General features: G+C 38.3%; 1 protein-coding gene across 5 annotated transcripts in view; it reads right to left on the bottom strand.

Moving 5' to 3' along the window:
- The window catches only part of Lama2 (laminin, alpha 2), a 635907-nt gene that overhangs the window by 127401 nt on the left and 485864 nt on the right, over positions 1 to 22642 (bottom strand). For all 5 annotated transcript variants that reach the window (XM_017313815.1, XM_011243134.1, XM_011243135.1 and 2 more), the window contains exons 35-37: positions 15781 to 15892; positions 11223 to 11385; positions 9794 to 10004 (exon numbers count right to left, since the gene is read on the bottom strand). In XM_017313815.1, the coding sequence (XP_017169304.1) occupies positions 9794 to 10004; positions 11223 to 11385; positions 15781 to 15892 (486 nt within the window). The remainder of the gene's footprint in view (positions 1 to 9793; positions 10005 to 11222; positions 11386 to 15780; positions 15893 to 22642) is intronic.

The following is a 22642-nucleotide window of genomic DNA, read 5'->3' on the forward strand; positions in this document are numbered from 1 at the left end:
ATTGGGTATTCACCAAACATAAAAATGCAAATGGCTGCTACTTTTTTTTATATATAGATTGGTATATCTTTATAGTTTTAATGGGGGGGGATTGTTCTAAAAACTACAGGTTAGTTAATGGACTGTGTGCATAGTAATGGATAACACATAGAACATATCATGAAAAATCTTAATACAGATTGCAGCTTATGCATATACCACAAACCATTATTGTATACATTATCTCACATATACAGCCTTCCAAACAAAGAACAAAAGAACATATCCATCCTTCCTTCCTTCCTTCCTTCCTTCCTTCCTTCCTTCCTTCCTTCCTTCCTCTCTTTCTTCCTTTGAAACTTTGTATATCAGCAAGCTTTCAAACTTTCTTTTTTTCCATCTTTTGAAATGTATTATATGGAATTCCATATACATATGGCTTTCATGACAAAAACTAACACCAGATAACAGATACCTTAAGGCAGAGCAAGAGTTGTCCATTTTTGTTCTTTGCTACTCTTTGGTGGTAAGAGAGTCCTGCCTACTCCTCTCTAGCATTAGTTAGAGGGTACATAATCTCTCCATACAAAACAGTCCATGTATTTGATCTATCCCAGGAAGAAGGAAGTAGAAAAGAAAAACAGGGAGGAAAGAACAAAATAATGAAAGAAAGAAAAGGAAAGAAGGAGTATTCTTTTTCTTGGAGAGGAAATAGTTTATTTCATTTTATATGTACATTATGAATGGTAGTCAGGACAGGAAATAAAACACTAACTTGAAGGCAGGCAGTGAAAAAGAGGTTATGAGGAATAGAATTAATATCTTGTGCAGCCTGATTTCTTATTCCAGCTGTTCAGAGATGGCACTTGCAATAGTAAATCATCAGTCAAGAAAACACTCAATGATCTTTTGCCTACTAGACAATCTGATGGAGACATTTTCTTAACTGAAGTTTCATTTTTCAGTTTGATTCCTGTTAGACTACATTTGATAAAAACCAAAAAAAAAAAAAAAAGAACAAAAGAAAAAGAGAAAGAACAAAAGAAAGAAAGAACAAAAAAAAGAAAGGAAAGAAAAAAAGATTTTTTCAAAGAACACGCTCCTTGTTTTGTTGATTGTATAGTTCTTTTCATTTCTACTTGGTTGATTTCCACCTCAAGTTTAAATATTTCTTACCATCTATTCCTCTTGGGTGTATTTGCTTCTTTTTGTTCTACAGCTTCCAGGTGTGCTGTTAAACTGCTAGTGTATGCTCTCTCCAGTTTCTTTCTTGAGGCACTCAGAACTATGAGTTTTTCTCTTAGCACTGTTTTCATTGTGTCCCATATGTTTAGGTATGTTGTGCCTTCGTTTTCATTAAATTCTAAAGTGTTCAATTTCTTTCTATATTTCTTCCTTGATGAAGTTATCATTGAGTAGGGTGTTGTTCAGCTTCCATGTATGTGTGGGCTTTCTTTCTCTCTTTCTTTCTTTCTTCCTTCCTTCCTTCCTTCCTTCCTTCCTTCCTTCCTTCCTTTCTTTCTTTCTTTCTTTCTTTCTTTCTTTCTTTCTTTCTTTCTTTCCTTTTGTTTTTGTTTTGCTATTTAAGACCAGTCTTAGTCCATGGTTATTTGATAGGATGCATGGGATTATTTTAATCTTCCTGTATCTGTTGGGGCCTGTTTTGTGACTGATTATATGATCAATTTTGGAGAAGGTATCATGAGGTACTATGAAGAAGGTATATTCTTTTGTTTTAGGATGAAATGTACTATAGATATCTGTTAAACCCATTTGGTCCATAACTTCTGTTAGTTTCACTGTGTCTCTGTTTAGTTTGTTTCCATGATCTGTCCATTGCTAAGAGTGGGATGTTGAAGTCTCCCACTGTTATTGTGTGTGGTGCAATGTATGCTTTGAGCTTTAGTAGTTTCTTTTATGAATGTGGTTGTCCTTGCATTTGGAACATAGATGTTCAGAATTGAGAGTTCATCTTGGCAGTTTTTCCCTTTGATGAGTATGAAGTGTCCTTACTTTTTTGATAATTTTTGGTTGGCACTTGATTTTCTTCGATATTAGAATGGCTATGCCAGCTTGTTTCTTGGGACCATTTGCTTGGAAATTTGTTTTTCAGTCCTTTACTCTGAGGTAGTGTCTGTCTTTGACACTGAGAGGCACTTCCTGTATGCAGCAAAACACTGGGTCCTGGTTACATATCCAGTCTGTTAGTCTATGTCTTTTGGAGAGGGGGGATTGAGTCCATTGGTATTGAGATATTAAGGAAAAGTAATTATTACTTCCCATTATTTTTGTTGTTAGAGGTGGAATTATGTTTGTATGGCTATCTTCTTTTGGGTTTGTTGAAAGATTACTTTCTTGTTTTTTCTAGGGTGTAGTTTTCCTCCATGTGTTGGAATTTTCCATCTATTATCCTTTGTAGTGTTGGATTTGTGGAAAGATATAGTGTTAATTTGCTTTTGTCATGAAATATCTTGGTTTCTCCATCTATGGTAGTTGAGAGTTTTGCTGGGTATAGTAGCCTGGGGTGGCATTTGTGTTCTCTTAGGGTCTGTATGACATCTTCCTGGGATCTTCTAGCTTTCATAGCCTCTGGTTGAGAAGTCTGATAGGTCTGGCTTTATATGTTACTTGACCGTTTTTCCTTACTGCTTTTAATATTCTTTGTTTTGTGCATTTGGTGGTTTTACTAATATGTGATGGGAGGAATTTCTTTTCTGGTCTAGTCTATTTGGAGTTCTCTACGGTTCTTCCATATTTATGGACATCTCTTCTTTAGGTTAGGCAAGTTTTCTTCTCTAATTTTGTTGAAGATACTTACTGGCCCTTTAAGTTGGGAATCTTAGCTCTCTTATATACCTATTATCCTTAGGTTTGGTCTTCTCATTGTGTCATGAATTTCCTGGGTGTTTTGGGTTAGGAGTCTTTTGTATTTTGTGTTTTCTTTGACTGTTGTGTCAATGTTTTCTATGGTATCTTCTGCACCTGAGATTCTCTCTTCTATCTCTTGTATTCTGTTGGCGATGTTTGCATCTATGACTCCTGATCTCTTTCCTAAGTTTTCTATCTCTAGGGTTGTCTCCCTTTGTGATGTCTTTATTGATTCTATTTCCATTTTTAGTTCCTGGATGGTTCTGTTCCTTTATCTGTTTGGTTGTGATTTCCTGTAATTCTTTAAGGAATTTTTTGTGTTTCCTCTTTAAGGGCTTCCACCTGTTTACCTGTGCTCTTCTGTATTTCTTTAAGGGAGTTATTTATGTCCTTCATAAAGTCCTCTATCATCATCATGAGATGTGACTTTAAATCAGAGTCTTGCTTGCTTCTGGTCTGCTTGGGTATCCAGGGCTTGCTTTGTTGGGAGAACTGGGTTCTAAAGATGCCAAGTAGCCTTGGTTTCTGTTGCTTATATTATTGCCCTTCCCTCTTGCCATCTCAATATCTCTGCTGTTAGCTGGAGCCTGTGTTTAGTGCTCCTGGGAGACCAGGTCTCTCCTGGTGGCATTTGGGAGAGCTGTGGCACAGCTTCAGCTCCAGAAGCAGATGGAAACCGGAAGGATCCTGTCCCAGGCTGCTCCTTGGTTCCTGTGTCCAGAGGTTTTAAGGTCGGTCCCTCAGAGCAGAAGTGGTGGTCTTATCTATGCTCACAGGTGTGGCTGCACTCCTGCAAGTCCAGCTTTCTCCTGGCAGTATTTGGGTATGGAGCATTGTGGCATAGGATCAGCTCTGGGTGCATGAGTACATTCTTTCAACAAACTCAAAATTCTAATTGGTATTATGAATACATTCTTAAGGACAGTGTGGATTCTACAGAGACAGTCTTCTCTATTGCTGTCTCTCTAGTACCTCTAAGAACTTCTCAATGAATGGTTTTGAATGAGTAATGAAAATGAAGTTGTGTTTTCATGCAGCTGATGAGATACTCTGAAAGTTCCAGTGGAGTATTTGGTGTGTCCATGCCTCTTCCTTGACAACAAATGCAGAAGAAGTTTCAGTGCCCCCTATGATTTCTGACCACATCTTTGCTTCCAAGAGTCTGAAATTCTTTACATAATAGCCATTCAGACCTTCACTCATGTATAAACTTATATAATGGTATATTGTACATAGAAGCTCAAAAGTGCTGTTTTGATTGTGGCTTCTTTGTATTAATGCACTAAAGCCATTTAAAATAATACGCCAGATGGAGTAAGAGCTATTTCCATGAATGTGTTAAGCAAAGAGCTAAGCTTATTTCAGTTTCAATAAACTGGAGACTATGTGTTTATAGTTTTAACTGGGTCAATTTAGAAAGCCAACTTCAATATTAGGTCACTGTGTTCTTTATCACACTAAAGCAAATGATGATCTAGACAGTAAAGAACTTTTAAAGTGACCTAATTTTTCAGACTAGATGATATAGTCTATCTTTGAAACAAGGAGGTATGGAGATTTGGACTTAAGGAGAAATCAGGGAAAACATTGATCTCTCTTTGCTTTATGCCATTCTTCTTATTGATTTATGAAAATGTGTTGTTGTATTAGTGCTGAACACCATTTGGGATACTGGGGATAAAATTAGAATTAAAGATAAACTTCTCATGACTCCTCTGGAACATTATGGTATGGATCTTAAATGTGCAGCAAAGGCCACATGTACTACTAATGCACAAAAGTGAAACATTTAGCAGATGGGTTCCCCCCCTTCTCTCTTCCCTCTTTCTTCTTCTTTCCTTGCTGGCCATCACAAGATTACCATCTTTTCTCTACTGTGATTTCCCTGCCATGTTGCTCTGCCCTGCCATAGACCACATATGGTGAAGCAAGTGGCCATGGACCAAGACCGTTGTCAGTAGGAAACTAAATAACCTTTTCCTCATCAATTTTTTATTTTGTATTTGCTCTGTTGCAGCAATTGAGAGATACCTAATACAGGAGGGAGAACGCACAGTAGTAAATGAGTGTGTCATCTTAGGTCATCATGAGATTAGTGTTATAAAGATAAATAAAATGGAATGGATAAAGATTGATGGAAGTTACAAAATACCCAAGACAGAGAATTCAGAATGTCTAAGAGACCAAAGAGGAAGGCTCATCTATAGAGATAAATAGAGATAGAATGCTTTACAATTAAGCCAGCAATGCAAGAGAACTCATGGAGTCATACTCCTAAGGAGTTACTGGCAACTACTGGCTGCTGTGAGAGGGAAAAATCAGTTTTCTTTAGGAATGAAGCCCCTGGTAGGTTACCATAGCTCCAGGTGATGACCCCATATCGATGGATATATTTAAAGTGGAAATTTCTGGTTTCTTTGGAGACTTGGGTAGATTATAAATGATGTTTTGCTGGGACAGACAGGTGAAAGAACGTTTTACTGAAGAAGACCCAGGTGAAAGGATGTTTTGCTATATCAAATGGGTGAAAAGATGCATGATATTTAGAAGAAATATAAATATGACTCCACAGACAGTGAGAGCTCAAACATTGATTTGCCTTGCTCCAGCTCTCTAGTCTTCACTGAAGACATGAATGGAGTAGTTCGCCTTACATTGCATTGCTGAGATTTGCTTGTGGTGACTTCATAAACAGAAAGTTGCCAAAGGTTCCTGTAACTTCTTGCAGCTTCCGCAGACTCAAGCCAGTTGTCTAGCCTCACGGTTTCAATTGGATTGAACTGCCCTTATTGATTTGTGGTGTCTGCCAAGTGGACTGAACTGCAGCTGCTAATTCATGTTTGGTGTTTGCTAATAGACTAGACTAAGAAAAACAAAAATTGGAATTGCCACAAAGAACTATTTCTAAACAGATCCACTTCCCCCATATTTTATTAACTTTTCTTTTCTACTACCTTTGGTGGGTAGTGGGCTAGAGAGGAGGTTGAACCTTATTAAAGTGGGCTGTGGAAAATATATTTGTAGCTCATATGGACGCAGTCAGTTACAAAAAAAAAAAAAAAAAAACAGACATGCGAAGTTGGGATGGAAAAGTGGGCATGCATGGGAGAGAACTGATGATGAATTTGACCAAACATATTATAGGCATACTTGAAACAATAAAAAAAATAAAAAGTATGCCATGAGCATAATAGTTAATTTTTTCAGATATCAAGGTTGATTATACTTCCATCTTTGCCTTCTAATTGATTAGATTCATCCATTCAGAGACTTGCTAGATAAATGCTGCAGTTCCCTCCTGCTGCTCTTTACCATAGCCTACACACCGGCAAACACCATGTCCTTATGTGCCTTTATGTTTTTGTTTATGCCTTCTCTTCTTCAGTCATGTAGGAAGGGAAGACTTTGGGGCAAAGTACTCAAAGTGCATCCTGTGCTTCCTGAATTGCTCATATGATGTCTTTCTGCTCATCAGTGCCCATTCTCTACCTTCGTTCCTGTCCACTCCTTCAAATGTCTTTCTAACTCAGCTACGACCAGTACTTGGTGTGCAAAGTCTTCTATCATCTCGTTCCAGGGGACATTTATGAAGGTTATGAGTGAGCTGGCCCGCACTACCTGACATTTCCGACAATCACCTTATACCTTCACAGGATCATATTTGAGTGCATCTTGTTCTTTTCTTTCATTTCCTTAAATTTCTCACAATGTTTGATGTAACTAAATGTGAGATTATTTTTACAAATATTTTTTGACCCTCCTAGCCAATATAAATTACAATATTAAGTATAGGAAACAATAAACTATCTAGATTTTTTCATATTATAAGTGATGCAGCCAGTAATTATTCACAGTCAACCCAAAATGAGTGGGTTACCAACAACAGGTAGATTTGATCAACATTTAAATGTTATATCCATGAACTTTCTTGGCCTAAAATCACATTATTTAATAATACACAGCTGAATTTTCAGTTTACATGTGCCCTTAACAAACACTGCAACATGTAATTTTAATATATGACTCTTGCATTTCCGTTGCTTCCTGTAGTGTTTAAGCTACAAACAAAACTCTTTAGTCACATAAGCCAACTTTATTGTAATGCAAAGTTTGGGATCTGCTTATTCCAGCTGGCTATCTAAGTCACCAGCCATCCATATGTACTCTATTCCAATTCTACCAACCATGAATTCTTTATCAGATGTTATCTCTTTTATTTCTTTTCATGCTCCTGCTTCTAAAGTGTTCCCCACCCCTGCTTCTATTGAGTGGCAATCATATAACAAATGTCAGACTCTCTATGAAGGTGCAAAAGCTTCCCCTAGCCACTTTTATTACTTCTGTGATAATTACTTAAGTGTACAGGGTGGTTTGTTTGTTTGCCTGTGTTTACCTCCAAGTAGACTCAGGTTATTAAAACCACCAGTTTTATATCAGTATTTCTTAGACTTAAGATTGTATCTGAATGACTGAAGAATTTGTTTTGTTTTGTCTGTCTGTCTTGATAGGGTCTTGATATGCATTAGCCAGCAGAGTTTGGAACTTATCCTCTGCTTCTGCCACTCAGGATCAGACATCACCGGTGTGTGCCTCCACTCCCAGATTTAGAGGATACTTTTTAAAAACAAGGCTACTAGCTGACCACCTTAAAAAAATAAATAACTATCCATTTGATCTGGATCTTAATATCACTTTAATGGATGCTTAAAGCCACATCATTATTAAACTCACTATACATAATATACAAAGCCACTGTTTTCAAATCTGTGTGGCTAGTAAATGAATCCAAGGAATCTTAGGCTATGGCTACCAGGTAACATCCTAGAAAAGCCTGTGTAGATTCTTCAGGGGAGTCCAAAGACTATGGATATACTCTGTATAGTGAACACTTTTGTTATACAGTGTGTGTGTGTGTGTGTTTATGTCTATGTGTGTCTGTGTTTATGTCTGTGTGTGTATGAGTTTGTGTTTATGTGTGTGTGTTTCTGTACGCATGTATATGTGTGTAAATATGCATGCAAAGGTCAAAGGGCATAGAGTCAGCCCTCTCCTTCTACCACAAGAGCTCTAGAAATTAGACTCAGTTTATGAGGCTTGGGTATAAGGGCTCTTTCCCGCTGAGCAATCTCAAATGGCCCAAGGTGACAATTTTTAAAGGCTAGTCTAGCATCAATCTTAGTAGCCCTGCCAGCCTACATTACACATAATTTATTTGTGATCATTTACACTATTTACTTCTTTTATCCAGCAAGTATTTAAATACGCCTTTAGCTAAGCACAGCATCTGAGATAAAAATACTAAAATGAGGACTTGGAACTCCAGGGCTGACTACATAGGCTCCAAGCCTCTCCCATAGTGTCTGAGAAGTAAAGTTCTGGATTTTACTCATTGCTGATGTGAGGAGGAGCTGACATTCCTACTCAGTGTGCCATTATAACTCCTCTCAAAATAATTCTCAAATACCTAGTCTGCTTTCCACACAGGGAATTATAATTTCTTAAACTGTTGCCATAAAGTGGAGAGCTAATTCTGCATATGTTACTGCACTGGGGTGTCACAGGTCTGAGTGTGTCATGACACAGCCTGTGGTAGCACAGCCTTCGCACTTCCTGCCTCTCCAGACAGTGCTTTCTCTTGACTATAGCTAGTGTGTCAGTGGTCCCAGATTGGTTAAGACTGGTTATGACTTAGAGTGAAAGCCCTCTACCTCAGCTTTCTACCACTGTGATAAGGCTAAATCCCAGATCAGAGAATGTCTTCTCCAATTTCCTCTTAATTGATTGTCCTTAGACCTAAATGAAAACAGATCAAATAAAAGAGCAAAAACTAAAATGTGTGGTTATTTAGTTCTCTGTCAGTGACATTCAAAAAACATTTAGAGAACTTGTGCAATGCTGGGCTATTGAATTATTGCGAAATTCTACATTAGTAGAGCTGTGGGTTTCCACAGAAGTCAACAGAAAGAGGTGGGCTGTAGATGGAGAGGAAGGTGTTTAAATGCAAAATAAATTGTGTACACTAAATATAGTTTCAGAGAACCTAAGCATTAACTATGTTATGATCATGGAACAGACTGAAAACAATAAGAGAGAGAAAAAAGAAATGGAGGGGGAAAGGAGGGAGGAAGAGATGGAGGAAGGAAAGGAGGGAGAGAGGGAGGAAGAGGTGGTGAGAATAACCTATTTTTATTTTAAGCTCAGCAACACTCTGAGAAATGGTGACTGCTCTATGCGAAGAAAAGAAAGGGAAATAAACCAGACTTGGTCACATTTGTCCCTTTGAAAATGTCTCGTCCATAAACTTCTTCCAGAGAAGAAGGTAAGGAAGGTCCCCTAGGTCCGGTCTATCTGGGTTCTCATAAGGTCAGCTTCCTTATATGCAAAGGGAACTGCACTGGTTCCTGGCAACCAGGTCTCTGTACTCAGCTTGTGGAATAGGAAAGTAAATCACAAACTGTGTGGCACAGGGATTGAGTCATCCTTTGTGCAAGTTCCATTATAATGACTCACTATAGACTGGGGAATGGATTGACCCCATCTGGGTTTCTAGGTGGCACTGACATGAGATTCCCCATCTCTCAGAGATGAGCTTTTTCCATGCCAGTTGTTAAAAGAAACTTTCCATACTCTGAGTGATCTACGTGTAATTGACTCAGTAGGAGATGGCCATTAAGGACACATAGACACATGGAAAGACAGATAGGCAGGCAGGCAGACACACAGACACAGACACACAGACACACACACACACACAGAGATAGAGAGAGAGAGAGAGAGAGAGAGAGAGAGACAGACAGACAGACAGACAGACAGACAGTTTTGTTTCTTAGAAGACCTTACAGAGTCATAGTTTTGTCCTTTGAAACATATATCAACTTTACTACTCCAGACATGTTCAACCTGCTCCCCATTCCAAGACAGTGATGAGAAGACCCCTAGCTCTCACCTCCAGTATGGTCATGTTTTTTTGATTGGCAGCAGACAAACGATTAGCATCTCGAGTTTTATCAGTGGCTTCTCTCAATAGATCCCAAGCATCATCAAGTTTGTTCTTGTACTCTGCCAGTTTCTGCTGGAGATCCTTTTCCATATCTTCATTCTGGGCTCTGGGCTCTCCAAACAGCTTGTTTACTCTCTTCAGAAGGCCTTCTGCTGCCCTGCAAATACCCACATCCCAAGAGTACAAAATAACGTCACTGCTCATCTTAAGACTTTTTTTTTAATATTAAGCTAAGTTACAAGGAGATGCTAACATTAAAAAGTTAAAAATATAGGAATACATGCCAACAGATTCACAATGCTTGTCAAGGTGAATTGATATCTAATTGTGGCAGAAATTTTTATTAAAATTGAAAGATACTTGTTCAGTTTATTAGTAAACTTACATTTAAAAAAAATTGTTTGGGGGGCTTGTGCCATAGTCACACTATGACTGATAATGGAAAAATTTATGTCTCGCTGTATATGCAAAAGTAAAGAGATCAAGACACCGGTTGGCCCATCACAATGAGATACTTCCTTAGCCAATATGGGGCTGTTGACATGATTGCTTAGCAACTCTAAGATAGAACTATCATGTTCTTGTCAACCTAGCCTAATGCCATAATTTTGATCTTCTCTATTTTTTCTTGCAACTCAGCAGTCTGAGAAGTCCTTGACTTAACTTACCAGAATTTTCTATAATGGTAAATAATGATGGCATTGAATGTGATTTATTTGTCATTTATTAAAGTGGGTGGTCATGTCCTCCTCGTCTTTCCCTCCTTCATTCTCCTCCTCTCCCTCCTATTTCCTGTCTCCCTTTTCCTCTTTTCTTCTTCTGCTATTCCCTTCTCCTCCTCCTCCTTTTCTCCTCCTCCTCCTTTTCCCCTCCTCTTCCTCCTCCTTCTCCTCCAATGAGACAGTGTTTAATATATATTAAGTTGGCCTTGGACTTGTTCTGTGGCCAAGGATGATCCTGAACTTTGGATTTTCCTGCCTTTATCTTAAAAGTGTAGGGTTTGTAGGTGTGTCATCCTGTCCACTTTACATAGTGTTGGGGATCAAAATCAGATATTGTGCATGTAAAGCAAGCCACCACTAAGAAGCAAGTCATATCTCCAGTCTTCTGAGCTTATTGATAGTTCAAACATTTCTAACACCAATAACAGACAAAGCAAGCCCATCAGCCTAGTTATAAAAAATAACACTCCAACGTTCAGTTACTTATTATTTTATATATAGGCAAACATGATTTTAGTTGATTTTAAAGCAAAGTATGTAGGGGTAATTGAAGACATGAAAAACTGTGCTCCGCTCACCTGTGGGACAGAACTTAGGAGACATAATAATGCCGTTCACTTGTCAAGTGAAAAGCCCCCCGAATGTCTACTCACACGAGCTCATCCTCAGCAACTTCCTTCTGTGTTTGAAGATCTTTACTTCTCAGTTCCTTCAGCATCCGGTCGATTTCCTTTTGAAGCTCCTCCAAGTTTCTCTCTGCTGTCTTATCTTGATTTCCTAAGGTTTCATTTAGTTGTACAGCTTTTTCATTTATGGCTATGGGGAGGAGATAAGGGAAATTTTGTCAATTAAGTAACAAGAATGTCACATGCGAAACTGGTATTCAACACTTGGTCTTTTCACCTTGCCCAGGTTGCTCCTCCTGAGAACCAGAGGCAGGTACCAGGGCAGTCAGCAATGAAGAGGAAAAATCGTCATTGTTCTCCAGGCTAAACTCCTTTTGAGAACATAGTTATTAAGGTATTGTGTGTAATGGAGGGCACATAAACAATGAACAGACTCAATCTCTCTTCAGGTAAGAGGAAAAAGTAGGAGATATATGATTCAACATCATGTCGCTGAACATGTAAGCTCCTTTGCCTTGCTGACCAGTCATATCAGCTTTAGAATCCGAGAAAGGAAATACTCTAGGCTGTGAGCTCACTAAACATGGACCTGCCCATACATTTCTACAGCCTTGCCATATTCAAGTTTTAAAGGAGGAAACATTCATCGGTCTAGGGAAATAAATAGATTAGGCTAGAAAGATGCCTTCAGCAATAAAGCCCATCCCAGGAGTCTGTGTGTACAATGCAGTAAACAGGGTTTCTAGCTGTGCTCTTTGGAATATTAGGATTCTGCAGGTGTGTCGAGTACTCTACAAATGATGTCTGCTCTGCCAAGAAACTGCATGATAGGTTGGTGTTCTGTGTGAGATTTCATCTGGAAAAAGAATTCTCTGTCAAATAAAAGTTTAAAAACTTGGTGAATTGAAACAGTTACATAGCACTATCATTCATTTTAGCCTCATGCTCTCCAAAGAGTGTTCTATGGGACATTAATTTGGTGAGTTGAAGGGACATACTTTCCCAGGCTCTTTGTCTGTTGAATATATATTTCTACAATATTACCCATGAAAATCCTCAGAGTGAAGAGTCTGGCCTAAGAGCGATTTTCAAACATTGAAAGGTAGATCTGAGGACCTCTTTAAAATGTAATAAATCTTGAGCTTTCCTTATTGGAGAAATTTTTCAGATTTGCACTGGGCAGAGCTCATCATTCAGGTTTACCCAGCACCAGGGTGGGCTTTGAGTAGGTGGCTCTGAAATGCCGCACACCACCCAAAGGCTGGGAGCATCTTGGATCTTTTTTTTTTTTTTTAGAAATGCAGATTCCTGGGTCCCACCACAGGTCATCTGAGACAAAACTTCTGGGAGTCAGGGACCTACATTCTGGTGTTTGAGCAGGTTCTCTTTGATGCTTACTGGGCATAAAGAATACCTTCGGGTGTCTTTTATATCTGTTCTTAAAGATAAATCTCTGCAGAGAAGAATTTGGTAGGAAAAGCAGGAACAGAGAAAGGATGAGGACCCCCAGACCTCAGGTGCATACGCTGGAATACATATGTCACTTCTCTTCAACCGAGGTGACATGTGAAGAACTAAGGAAATTAGTGGGTTACAGAAAAACCTTAGTATGTGTAAGGAAATGATGCTGCATTAAGAAAGAGAACGCGATTTTTATATAAGAAGCCCAAGGGTCAGAGGTCAATGGTAGAATATTGCCTAGCATACACTTAACCCCCAGCACTGAACAGAAAGTGGAACAGACAAGGTTTGATCCCTCTACTGCTTCTATAGGTGGGATGAGATTATAAATCAAAGATTAATGTGGTATTAAATCCTATTTCACAGTATATAGTGTCCCTTTCAATATCTTTCCTATAGAGTTGAAAATAATTGTAAAATAAATTACATGAATTGATTTTACTTATTCCAATCTTATTTCAGAAGAGGGTTTTATGCTAATTAAACCTTTTTAAAGACAAGATAAAAAATCAACATAAAGGGAAATAAGAGGAAAAGAGAAATGGAAATGAAGAAAATATTTCTAGATAGAAAGGCATGCCATACTGTTTTTTTTTCCTGAAGTATCATAAATCAGCTTGAAATCATGGCAGCTACAGATGTGCACCAGAGAATAGATGTGGCCTTCTTTAGAGAAGTGGGCAGCACCCGTAAAACAACCAGGTTCCTTGAGGAAGCAAATATACTCTCCATATTAAATCTGAAAAACCCTCTGATGAGTTAAGTCTATCAGGAATAGAATTAGTTAGTCTGTCCTGAGAAACAGCCAAGGAAGATGACTAGTACTAATTAAGTCCTGCAAAAAGTCAGATCTAAATAGTAATGGGGTTGATCTCTGTTCCTCACTAATTCTAACCCAGAAGATAAAATATAATTCACTCATGATCTGATCAAGAGTCAGGGCATACTAGATATAAAATTACAGTTGACATAAAAGTACACTGCAGTTGAATAGAAGTTGATTATCCATAGAAGCCATCACTCATGATGGAAGACACTACGTGAGATGAACATGCCATCTATTTAAATGCCAGGTAGAATCACTCACTTTCCACAGCAGCTTAGTGCCACTAACAAAATAGAAAAGTGCTCCTGATTACCCCCATCAATGAGGTATAGGTGAAGGAACAAGAAGGATGGTATAATGTAGTTAATATTTAGGCAATTCCTGCTCCTTCTTGACTTCTTTCCTCTTTACTGCCTTCCTCCTCATCACCTTTTCTCCTTACTCCTCTTCCCCAAACCGTTAAGCCATTTGTAGCCTATCTTGTAGAACATCTCAGCTAGAATTTACCATATTTCTGATACAGTGTATGGAAATTTGAACTTTAATTGTAAAAACTCTATTAATTCTACCAAATAGTGTCTCCTGGCAGAAATGAACCATGTTCCTAGTTCCTCAGATACAAATATCCCACATGGCACTGTACCTGAGTGAGAAGATGATGCACTAGCACCATAGATGTATTCAGATCATCTGACCAAAGCATAATGTAGAAAATGAGTGCTCTCTCTGCTGATTGGCAATACTTCTTCATCAGGTTTACAGACCCACATCTCTGGTTGAGTATCATCTTACATAGCCCCTAATGGTGACTTACTGCCAGTATACAAACTGTAAGATGGTACCCAGAAAAACAAACAAAAAAAGCCCATGTTGATGAAACCACCAGCTATGTCTCTGTCTCTCTGTGGGAAGAGGGTGAAGGACTTATTGCAATGAAAAAAGGAAGCTGATGTCCACTAGCAGTTATGTTTATGAACAAGTTGATTATGTATATGTATGTGTGTGTATATAATTTTATTTATTTGTGTGTGCATGTACCTTGAGTGTTTATGTGTATACCTCGTGCATGCAGAGGCTTTTATAGGAGGCCTTTCAGCTGCCTGATGTCAGTGCTGGGAATCAAATCTGAGTCTTCTACAAGAAGAGTAAGTACTTTTAATCACTGGCCATCAGATCAAAGCTGAACTGATTTTAAAATTAATCTCCAGGAAGGTGTTGAGTGTTGAGACTTCAGAAAGAAGATGAGAAAAGTTTCTTCCAGAGATCTACCAGGAGGGAAACAACTCTCTGACATACATTTGTTGTTTGGGGGCATTTTCAAATAGCATCAGTGGAAAATAATGCCAGGGAACACACAGCGGTTTCATGGATCAGAGGAATGCATTATTGTGAGATTAACTGAGATGCTTTTCTAGATGAAGTAACTTGTTATGTTAAAAAAGAACAACCTTATCTGAAAACACTGCTACTCCATACAGTGGGGAGTCAGGCATTACCAATGATAGACCACCAGTTAGACTCTACTGTGAAATCTAGTTCGTTTCCCCTCTATTTTTCCATATTACCAAAAAGAAAGCAAACATCTAGAACAATAAAGTAGAATAATAAAGATGTTTAACTTCACACATTTTTAAAGATGTTTAGAGACACGGAAAAGCCACTTTTTGAAACTTCTGAACATGTATGCATATTTAACATTTATTTCAAGAGACTGGAGAGCCGAGGGCTTCTTAGTCTGGGCTTTTGCCCAAAGAAGTGACTTACATTTCAGTTCTCAGCCACATTGGGAGATGCCAAGAACTAATTCCTAGCGAACTACGGACAAAATGCCAGGGAGCCTCTGGTGAACTCGGGTAGCCAAATCCAAGCACCAGATGTTCTCTTGCAACTCATACCAAGTACTTAAAGAACCATTTTAAGAAATGAAAGAACAGTGTTTGTGTACCAAATAGAATGGTAAAACTAACTTTTAAAAAGAAAAGATGAATCAATTTTCAATAGCTATGGTCAGAAAAATAGCAAAGCCATATGTTTTCAATGACTTATTTAAACATCCTAGAATTCATTCCTATTTTACACCCATAATCATTATTTCATCAACTGTCGTTGCTCACTTAATGCGATAGGCTATAGATTTCTGCTAATCATGACCCTGAATATGTCAAACAAAATGCATTCTACACTTACAACTTGAATTTAGAAATGACACCTCCTTATAGGGCCTATTCAAATCCCTTTAATCCCTTCTTTTAATTTTTATGTAAGAGAAAAAAGTTAAAATATGATTTTTTTTGATACCTTCAGCATCCTGGACAAGCCCTTTAATGAATTCTTCCAAGGATTCTGCTCTGGAGTTGGTCCTCTCAGCATCTTGTCCTGTTTGCTCACCATCTGCTGTCACTTTGGTTGCCTAATGATCCATATTTAGGAAAAGCATAATTAATAGAGATGATAAAGTTAGAGCAAGATAAGCTCCCTCTGGCTACATTTTCTTTCAAATTTTACTTTGAGCCAAATGCAATCGATGAATTATTGATCAGATGTACTGGCAATGACACCCTGTGCTCAAGTATACAATTAAACTTTATGACTGTTTCCATTAAATGAAAATCAGAAAGCTGTATTTGGTCCTGTTAAAGTTCCTTTTATAGGTGATGGCACAGAAGTGTTAAAACATAGCTATTTAGAAGTATATCTTCAAGGTTCCGATGCCAATGTCTTTAATGGAATCCTGAGCCTCCACATGTGGCAGTTTTGTCTGGCTTTTATTTTCTGAAACTATGTGGTATGCAGCACTGACCTCTTGAGGGAGGAACTGGACATCTGTCTCAATAAGCTTGATTCTATGGATTCGGTTTAGATCAATACGTTAATTAAAATGCACAGGGGGCAGGGAGTACTTAGCATCTCAGTAGTAAATGCTATTTTGTAACACTCCAGCGATGCCAGTAAAACATTCAGGCAGAATTAATACTTGCTTTCCCATATGACATCACAAGAAGTAAGAACAGAATCATACATCATGATCAACAAAAGGAAACGGAAGCCCCCAGACAGCTCTCCCTTCCAATGCATAGCCTAAAAGGTACTCATTTGTGCTCACATTGGTTACTCCCTGGATGCAATGGGATAGATTTATGTTCAATGCAGATATAACACAGTCAAATACAAACAGAATGGATGATGTTAAGTATTTCTTTAAAAAAAAAACAAGGTTTCAATCACAAAAGCATGGGCTTAAGCTTTGTTTCTCTATGCAATATGACTTCTCTTTTGTTCAAAAGATGCTGCGAATCTAGTTACTGAATCAAAGAATAAAAAAGGTGCCTTTGCGTGATATTCCATGATGTTCAGGTTCTCAACCTGTGTTTGGGGGGATGGGCCAAACAATCCTTTTGGGGGGTCAAATGATTTTTTTTCACAGGGGTTGCCTAAGATCATCCTGCATGTCATACATTTATATTAGGATTCATAACAGTAGCAAACTTACAGTTATAAAGTAGCAACAAAAGTAATTTTATGCTTGGGGGTCACCACAACATGAGGAACTGTATTAAAGGATCACAACATCAGGAAAGTTAAAAACCATTACACAGTCTTGTGTCAGAATGTTTTCATTCTAGGAATGATGAGAGAATTAATGTTCTGTTTTGTTTTATGAATATACAAGTGGACTTTAAATAACAAATGTTCATTTTGCCAGCACAAAACATGACTGGTGATAACACAGGAATTGATCTGCATTTTTTTTTCTCTGTCCTACTCACTCTAGCCACATTGCAGGAGGGGAGAGTAATAGGATGCATTTATGACAGAAACTGAATTCCAACTATTGTTACTCAGTTTTTAAATTTGCAAGTTTTAACATTGCAATGATGAAATAGTAAGAATCCATTGGAACCATTTAAAACTCTCGTTTGCAGCAGGCAGCAATGACTTGGAGGATACTAATCAAGTGTTTGACGCTCTGACTTATTCTTCTGAAATACTAATAATAGGACGATTTTCCTTCAGATTTTTGACAATTCTTTTTAGAAATAAACTATGCACATAATTTCTAAGTATCTCAATTACCTGCTTCCATGGTAATTGTTACAAGGAGTCCCAGTAATTTCTTTCAGATCAGCATTCTCTAGCTATTTATACTCATGGCTTAGATGGGTCAAATAATTTTACACACACACACACACACACACACACACACACACACACACACACACACTTCTTCAATGTTACTTTTTATTCTAAGCTAAACGATTCAAGATATTGACAACCTGAAATATCTAAGAGGTTTCTGTCGTGTAAACTGTGTCCTGATTCTGCCTTCCATGACCCCTCCTATGTTAATATGTCACTGAACACCATAATGGAATTGGTTTACCATATGGTCATCTTCCAACATCTTATGAATAAATGTATCCACCAGCACCAGTATATCTTATTACACAAAAATACATCCTTTTTGACTTAAAGTTTAATTTTTGCCTTAACAATATTTTTTCCATATTACCAGTATAGTTACACTATCACGTCCACTAATCCTTAAGAATTTAATACCTTTAATTCTTTAAAACGTTTATCAGTGTGTCCTCTCTTATGTTTAGATGGCCAAGAACATATCCATATGTTTCTTTCTCGAGCTGTTGCATTTATGGAGTATTGTGTAAGCAACTTCATTAGCAACCACTTTAGTTCCCATCATGCCAGCACTCCAGTGTCATTTTGGTAAGAAGCATGTTTACAAAGGTAACAGCTAGCGAAACTCCCCGGCTCCCCTTAGGCATGTCACATAAGTTAAGCATTCCCCTGCTTTGGATTCTCTTGTTTCTTATTGTCTCTACCCAGAGTGAGCTTCTCCAATCACTTTCAGAGACTTTGCTTCATTCATCTGACCCCTTTCCAGTTTTCGTTTCTAAGCATGGCCGTTATCAGGGCTCTTAACAGGTCTCCACATTCACTACAGACAAGCGCCTCCTCCATAGCACAGCATATCTTAGAACCACATTAGTATAGTGAATAAATAGCCAACTTACCTACTTCATGACTTCCCCTCACCTCTAAAACATAAACAGCTTAGGGCAGGTTGTGGCCTGCTGTATTCATCTTTCTGTATTTCTCTCTTGGTATGGTGCCTATCTTAAAATAGTCCCTGCATCCAGTTAAAGGGGCCTCTGAACAATTTTCCTCACAAAACTCATCAGAGTTGTTAGATAATTTGCTGTATCTGTCTAATATCCACTGTCAGGTGCAAGGGATTCTGTGCCACTTTCTTTATTCTTGAGCAAGTCAGTCATAGTCTGTGGCAAACTCCAGGGTGTCTAAAATGTTGGATGGCTGGCTGGTATAAAAATAATCAAACCAGCCACTCTTCTGAAGTGCTAAAGCCTGCTGGAAAGATCCAGTGCCATTCAGACTGACCATATGCCTGGTGTTATGCTTGCCAGGGAATGTGGACAGTGGAACAGGTTTCTGGGCATTTCTCAGTGCTCACATGAAGCTGCTACTTGTGTTCTGCAGCTGAGGACTTGGGAGGAGAGCCAGGCAAGAGGCCCTCCATTTGCAGAGGCACCCCGTTCTGTCTCATAACCTCTTGGTAACTTCAAGTTCTGATGATACATGAGACTCCAGGACGGGGAAGGAGGGGTAGAGGTTCAGCAGAGGTGGTATCCTCCTCAAATCCTGTTCAAGGCTTACTCAGGATGAGTGTCTCTGGCACACATAGTAACTTCCTCTCTCTGGCATCTTGACACTGGCTTCAGTGTATTAACATGTTAAAGGACAGATGATATAGTCACACTCTGCCGGACTCTGCATTCAGTACAGATTTGCAAGGGCTTATAACACGTTTCATCCCAGCAACCTTCTTTCTTGAGAGATATCCCAGAACCTGGACCCAATTTCTACAGGATGCAAGTGAAAGTATGGAAAGCTTAAATGCTCTACTTAGAATCATAGATACAGAGCTGGGGAACCCACGGATTTATTGGCTTTTATCTTATGCATATTTTGTACTCCAAGTGATATTGCATATCTAGCTAATATCCAGGCATATGAGGAAGATACACAGCGAGACAGAAAATCTGAAGTGGGACAAGGTCATGGTTGACATGAAGTATACTTAAAATCATTTGATAAATGAGCACACTTCACAGTCCATACCAGAACATCCCTTAGGTATAGATATTTCAAAGCATCTTATTTCATTATATTGTAGCTAGGTCATCATCAGGTCAAAAGGGTCCCATGAAGAAAAAAAAAAAAAAAAAGAAACCCACGAAGGAGGTCTCCTACAAATGCTCTGTTGCCTAGGACAGTGGACATTGGTAGAGGGTCCACTTCGGGTCATCTCTGTCTTTGAGTGCTAGAACTGTGTCTTGCCGATGCTTATTCCTAGGATTAGCAGGCACCATCCTTCCTACTAGATGTCAACATTCCTGACAAATGGCAGGGTGTACACAAAGAACACGTTCACCCAGGAGAGGTAGTTGGTAATACTACTGATGAGATCTAAATATAAGCTGATAGGAGCTGCCTAAAAGTCTGGGTGTTCTTTTGTTTTAGAAAATTGCCATTCCTATCTCTGAACCACCCTCCCTCTTCACTATGGTCAATATCTTTTACTTATCCCGACATCTTTTACCATCTTTGATTCTTTTACTTCTGTATCCCCTGCTTGTATCTTTCCAGTGTTCCTATATAGAAATGCTTTATACACAAAACACCTCTTTACCTTTGATTATCTTTTGAAAATATTATGCTCACTCGACTGGATTATTTTTCCCCTGGTTTTTAGTTTTTGTCGATTTATTTCAGAGTATTTAGATACAGACAGCATGCCTGTCCACCATGCTGACATTAATTTGCTTCTGAATAGTGTAGCTTTTACTTCCCTGTGGTAGCTCAAGCAGGGCTCACCATGTCTCTTAAAATCTGCACATCATTTTCTTGGTTGGATATTACTAGCGTCTTACATTGCAGGCTCCTCTATGTTAAAATAAGAACCTAATAGAGCAAATCTAACTATTGAATAGATAGCATTGCCTAAATGCCTCCTGCTTTTGAATCTGCAGACTCATATGGGTTCTTGCTATAATTAAATTTCAGATGTAATCATTTACATGATATTTCTAAGGGTCATTTTTTAGACACTACCTGTGCTGTGTATCTAAGTGATAGTGGCTTACTCCCCAGGCAAGCTGTTGGACCAACAACACGCAGGAAAAGAGATGGGAAGCTGCTACCTGGCCCTGTAGAATGACAGGGAGACATTTCTAAAGGAATGTCTTTCTAAATATGTCCAGAGTCAATTTTCAAAGGTGCAAACCAAAGCAACATGATGTGCAACATATCCTACACCATTTTTAAAACACAGGAGGAAAAATAAAGGGCAACCAATGCCAGCAACTTGAACTTTAACTTTCCAAAACTGGAAATAAAGTGTCACAAACGTGATATTACTGGTACTTAAAAACTGAAAAACTAGTTTTTGTTACTTTGCAAGTGCTTCATCTTCATCAAGCTTGAGTTTCAATAGACAGTAAACGACAATGTAATGAAGCTAAATTGTGATATTCAGGCTGTTTATAGCACTGTCTTTTCATAGACTATAAAGCATGAAGGAAGCAACTTTCAAAGAACCTATCTAACTTGTTATAAGTGCTGCCTAATTTTAATACAGTTTTAAAGAAATTCAAAGTCAGTGCTGATTTTGGGTTTGTCTACATTTCTTTTTTTTTAATTTTTTATTAGGTATTTAGCTCATTTACATTTCCAATGCTATACCAAAAGTCCCCCATACCCACCCACCCCCACTCCCCTACCCACCCACTCTTGTCTACATTTCTTGTAGCTATTCTGATGCTAATCATTTTAGCCAGAATAGTAGGGAAATAGATTTCTCTTTTTAAAATGAGCACCAAATATGTAAGTCTTCAAGGTGAAAAGGCAGGTTACAACAGCTATGCAGAGTGAATGTGCATGCGTCTTAAACAATATATGACTATCAGAGTAATGAAAGCTTTAGCTGTGAGACAACTTTGGGAGACTAGTCAATATCAACATTACCTGATATCAGAATCATTTGACACATTAAAGAAAATCCTAGCATCATGATTCCTGAGGGCCTGGGCCCTGACCCAGGTAAATTCCACAATGAACCTCTAGTCCAAGACGGTATGTATTGGAGAACAGGAAGTTGTGGCTATTGCATGAGGCTGGCACTGGTCAAATCACAGGACTTCTTGCTTATCCACTCTCTGTGTAGCCTACTATTAGATACTCGAGTCCTCTACCCCTCTGCTTATGGTTTCATGTTTCTACTTTCCAGCACCTTCAGACTGTTGTTAGCTACAATAACTAAGGACTTGTGATTCCTACATGAAGCAGGGTGCTGCAGAAGTGGTCCTGGAAGGGTAAAACACTAAATAGAAACTAAAGAAGATGGAATAAAGTTACATTTCATTCAAACAGCCCATTGGGGAAATTCTCTGTACTACTTTTCTTTTTCTTTCTTTCTTTTTTTAATATTTTTTATTAGGTATTTTCCTCAATTACATTTCCAATGCTATCCCAAAAGTCCCCCATACCCTCCCTTCCCCAACTCCCCTACCGACCCATTCCCACTTTTTGGCCCTGGCATTCCCCTGTACTGGGGCATATAAAGTTTGCCTGTCCAAAGGGCCTCTCTTTCCAGTGATGGCTGACTAGGCCATCTTTTGATACATATGCAGCTAGAGTCAAGAGCTCCGGGGTACTGATTAGTTCATAAAGTACTACTTTTCTAACTTCTGAAAAATCTTTAAAAACGTATATAAGATATAAGGTTGATTTTAAAAATTAACATTGGAATTAAGTACAAGTGAATCATAGACTTAAGTGTAAAATGAAAAACTATAAAGTTACCAAAAGGTAAGACAAGAAGAAAGCAGCAGCAGCAACAACAACAAGAAACCCAGACATCCTTGGGTGATGGCAATGAGTTATGGGCTAAAAATGCCAAATATAGACTCATGGGGAACAAAGTCAAACTGATACACTAGACTACATTAGAATGAGGAACACCTGTATCTTTACAAAAATGAGAAATTAAACCATAGAATACAAAACAATTATTCAATAGAAAACAATTACAGGAACTTTTAAAATTTAACAGAGACAGGTT

This window comes from Mus musculus, chromosome 10 (genome assembly GCF_000001635.26).
Source record: "Mus musculus strain C57BL/6J chromosome 10, GRCm38.p6 C57BL/6J".
Classification (NCBI taxonomy): domain Eukaryota; kingdom Metazoa; phylum Chordata; class Mammalia; order Rodentia; family Muridae; genus Mus; species Mus musculus.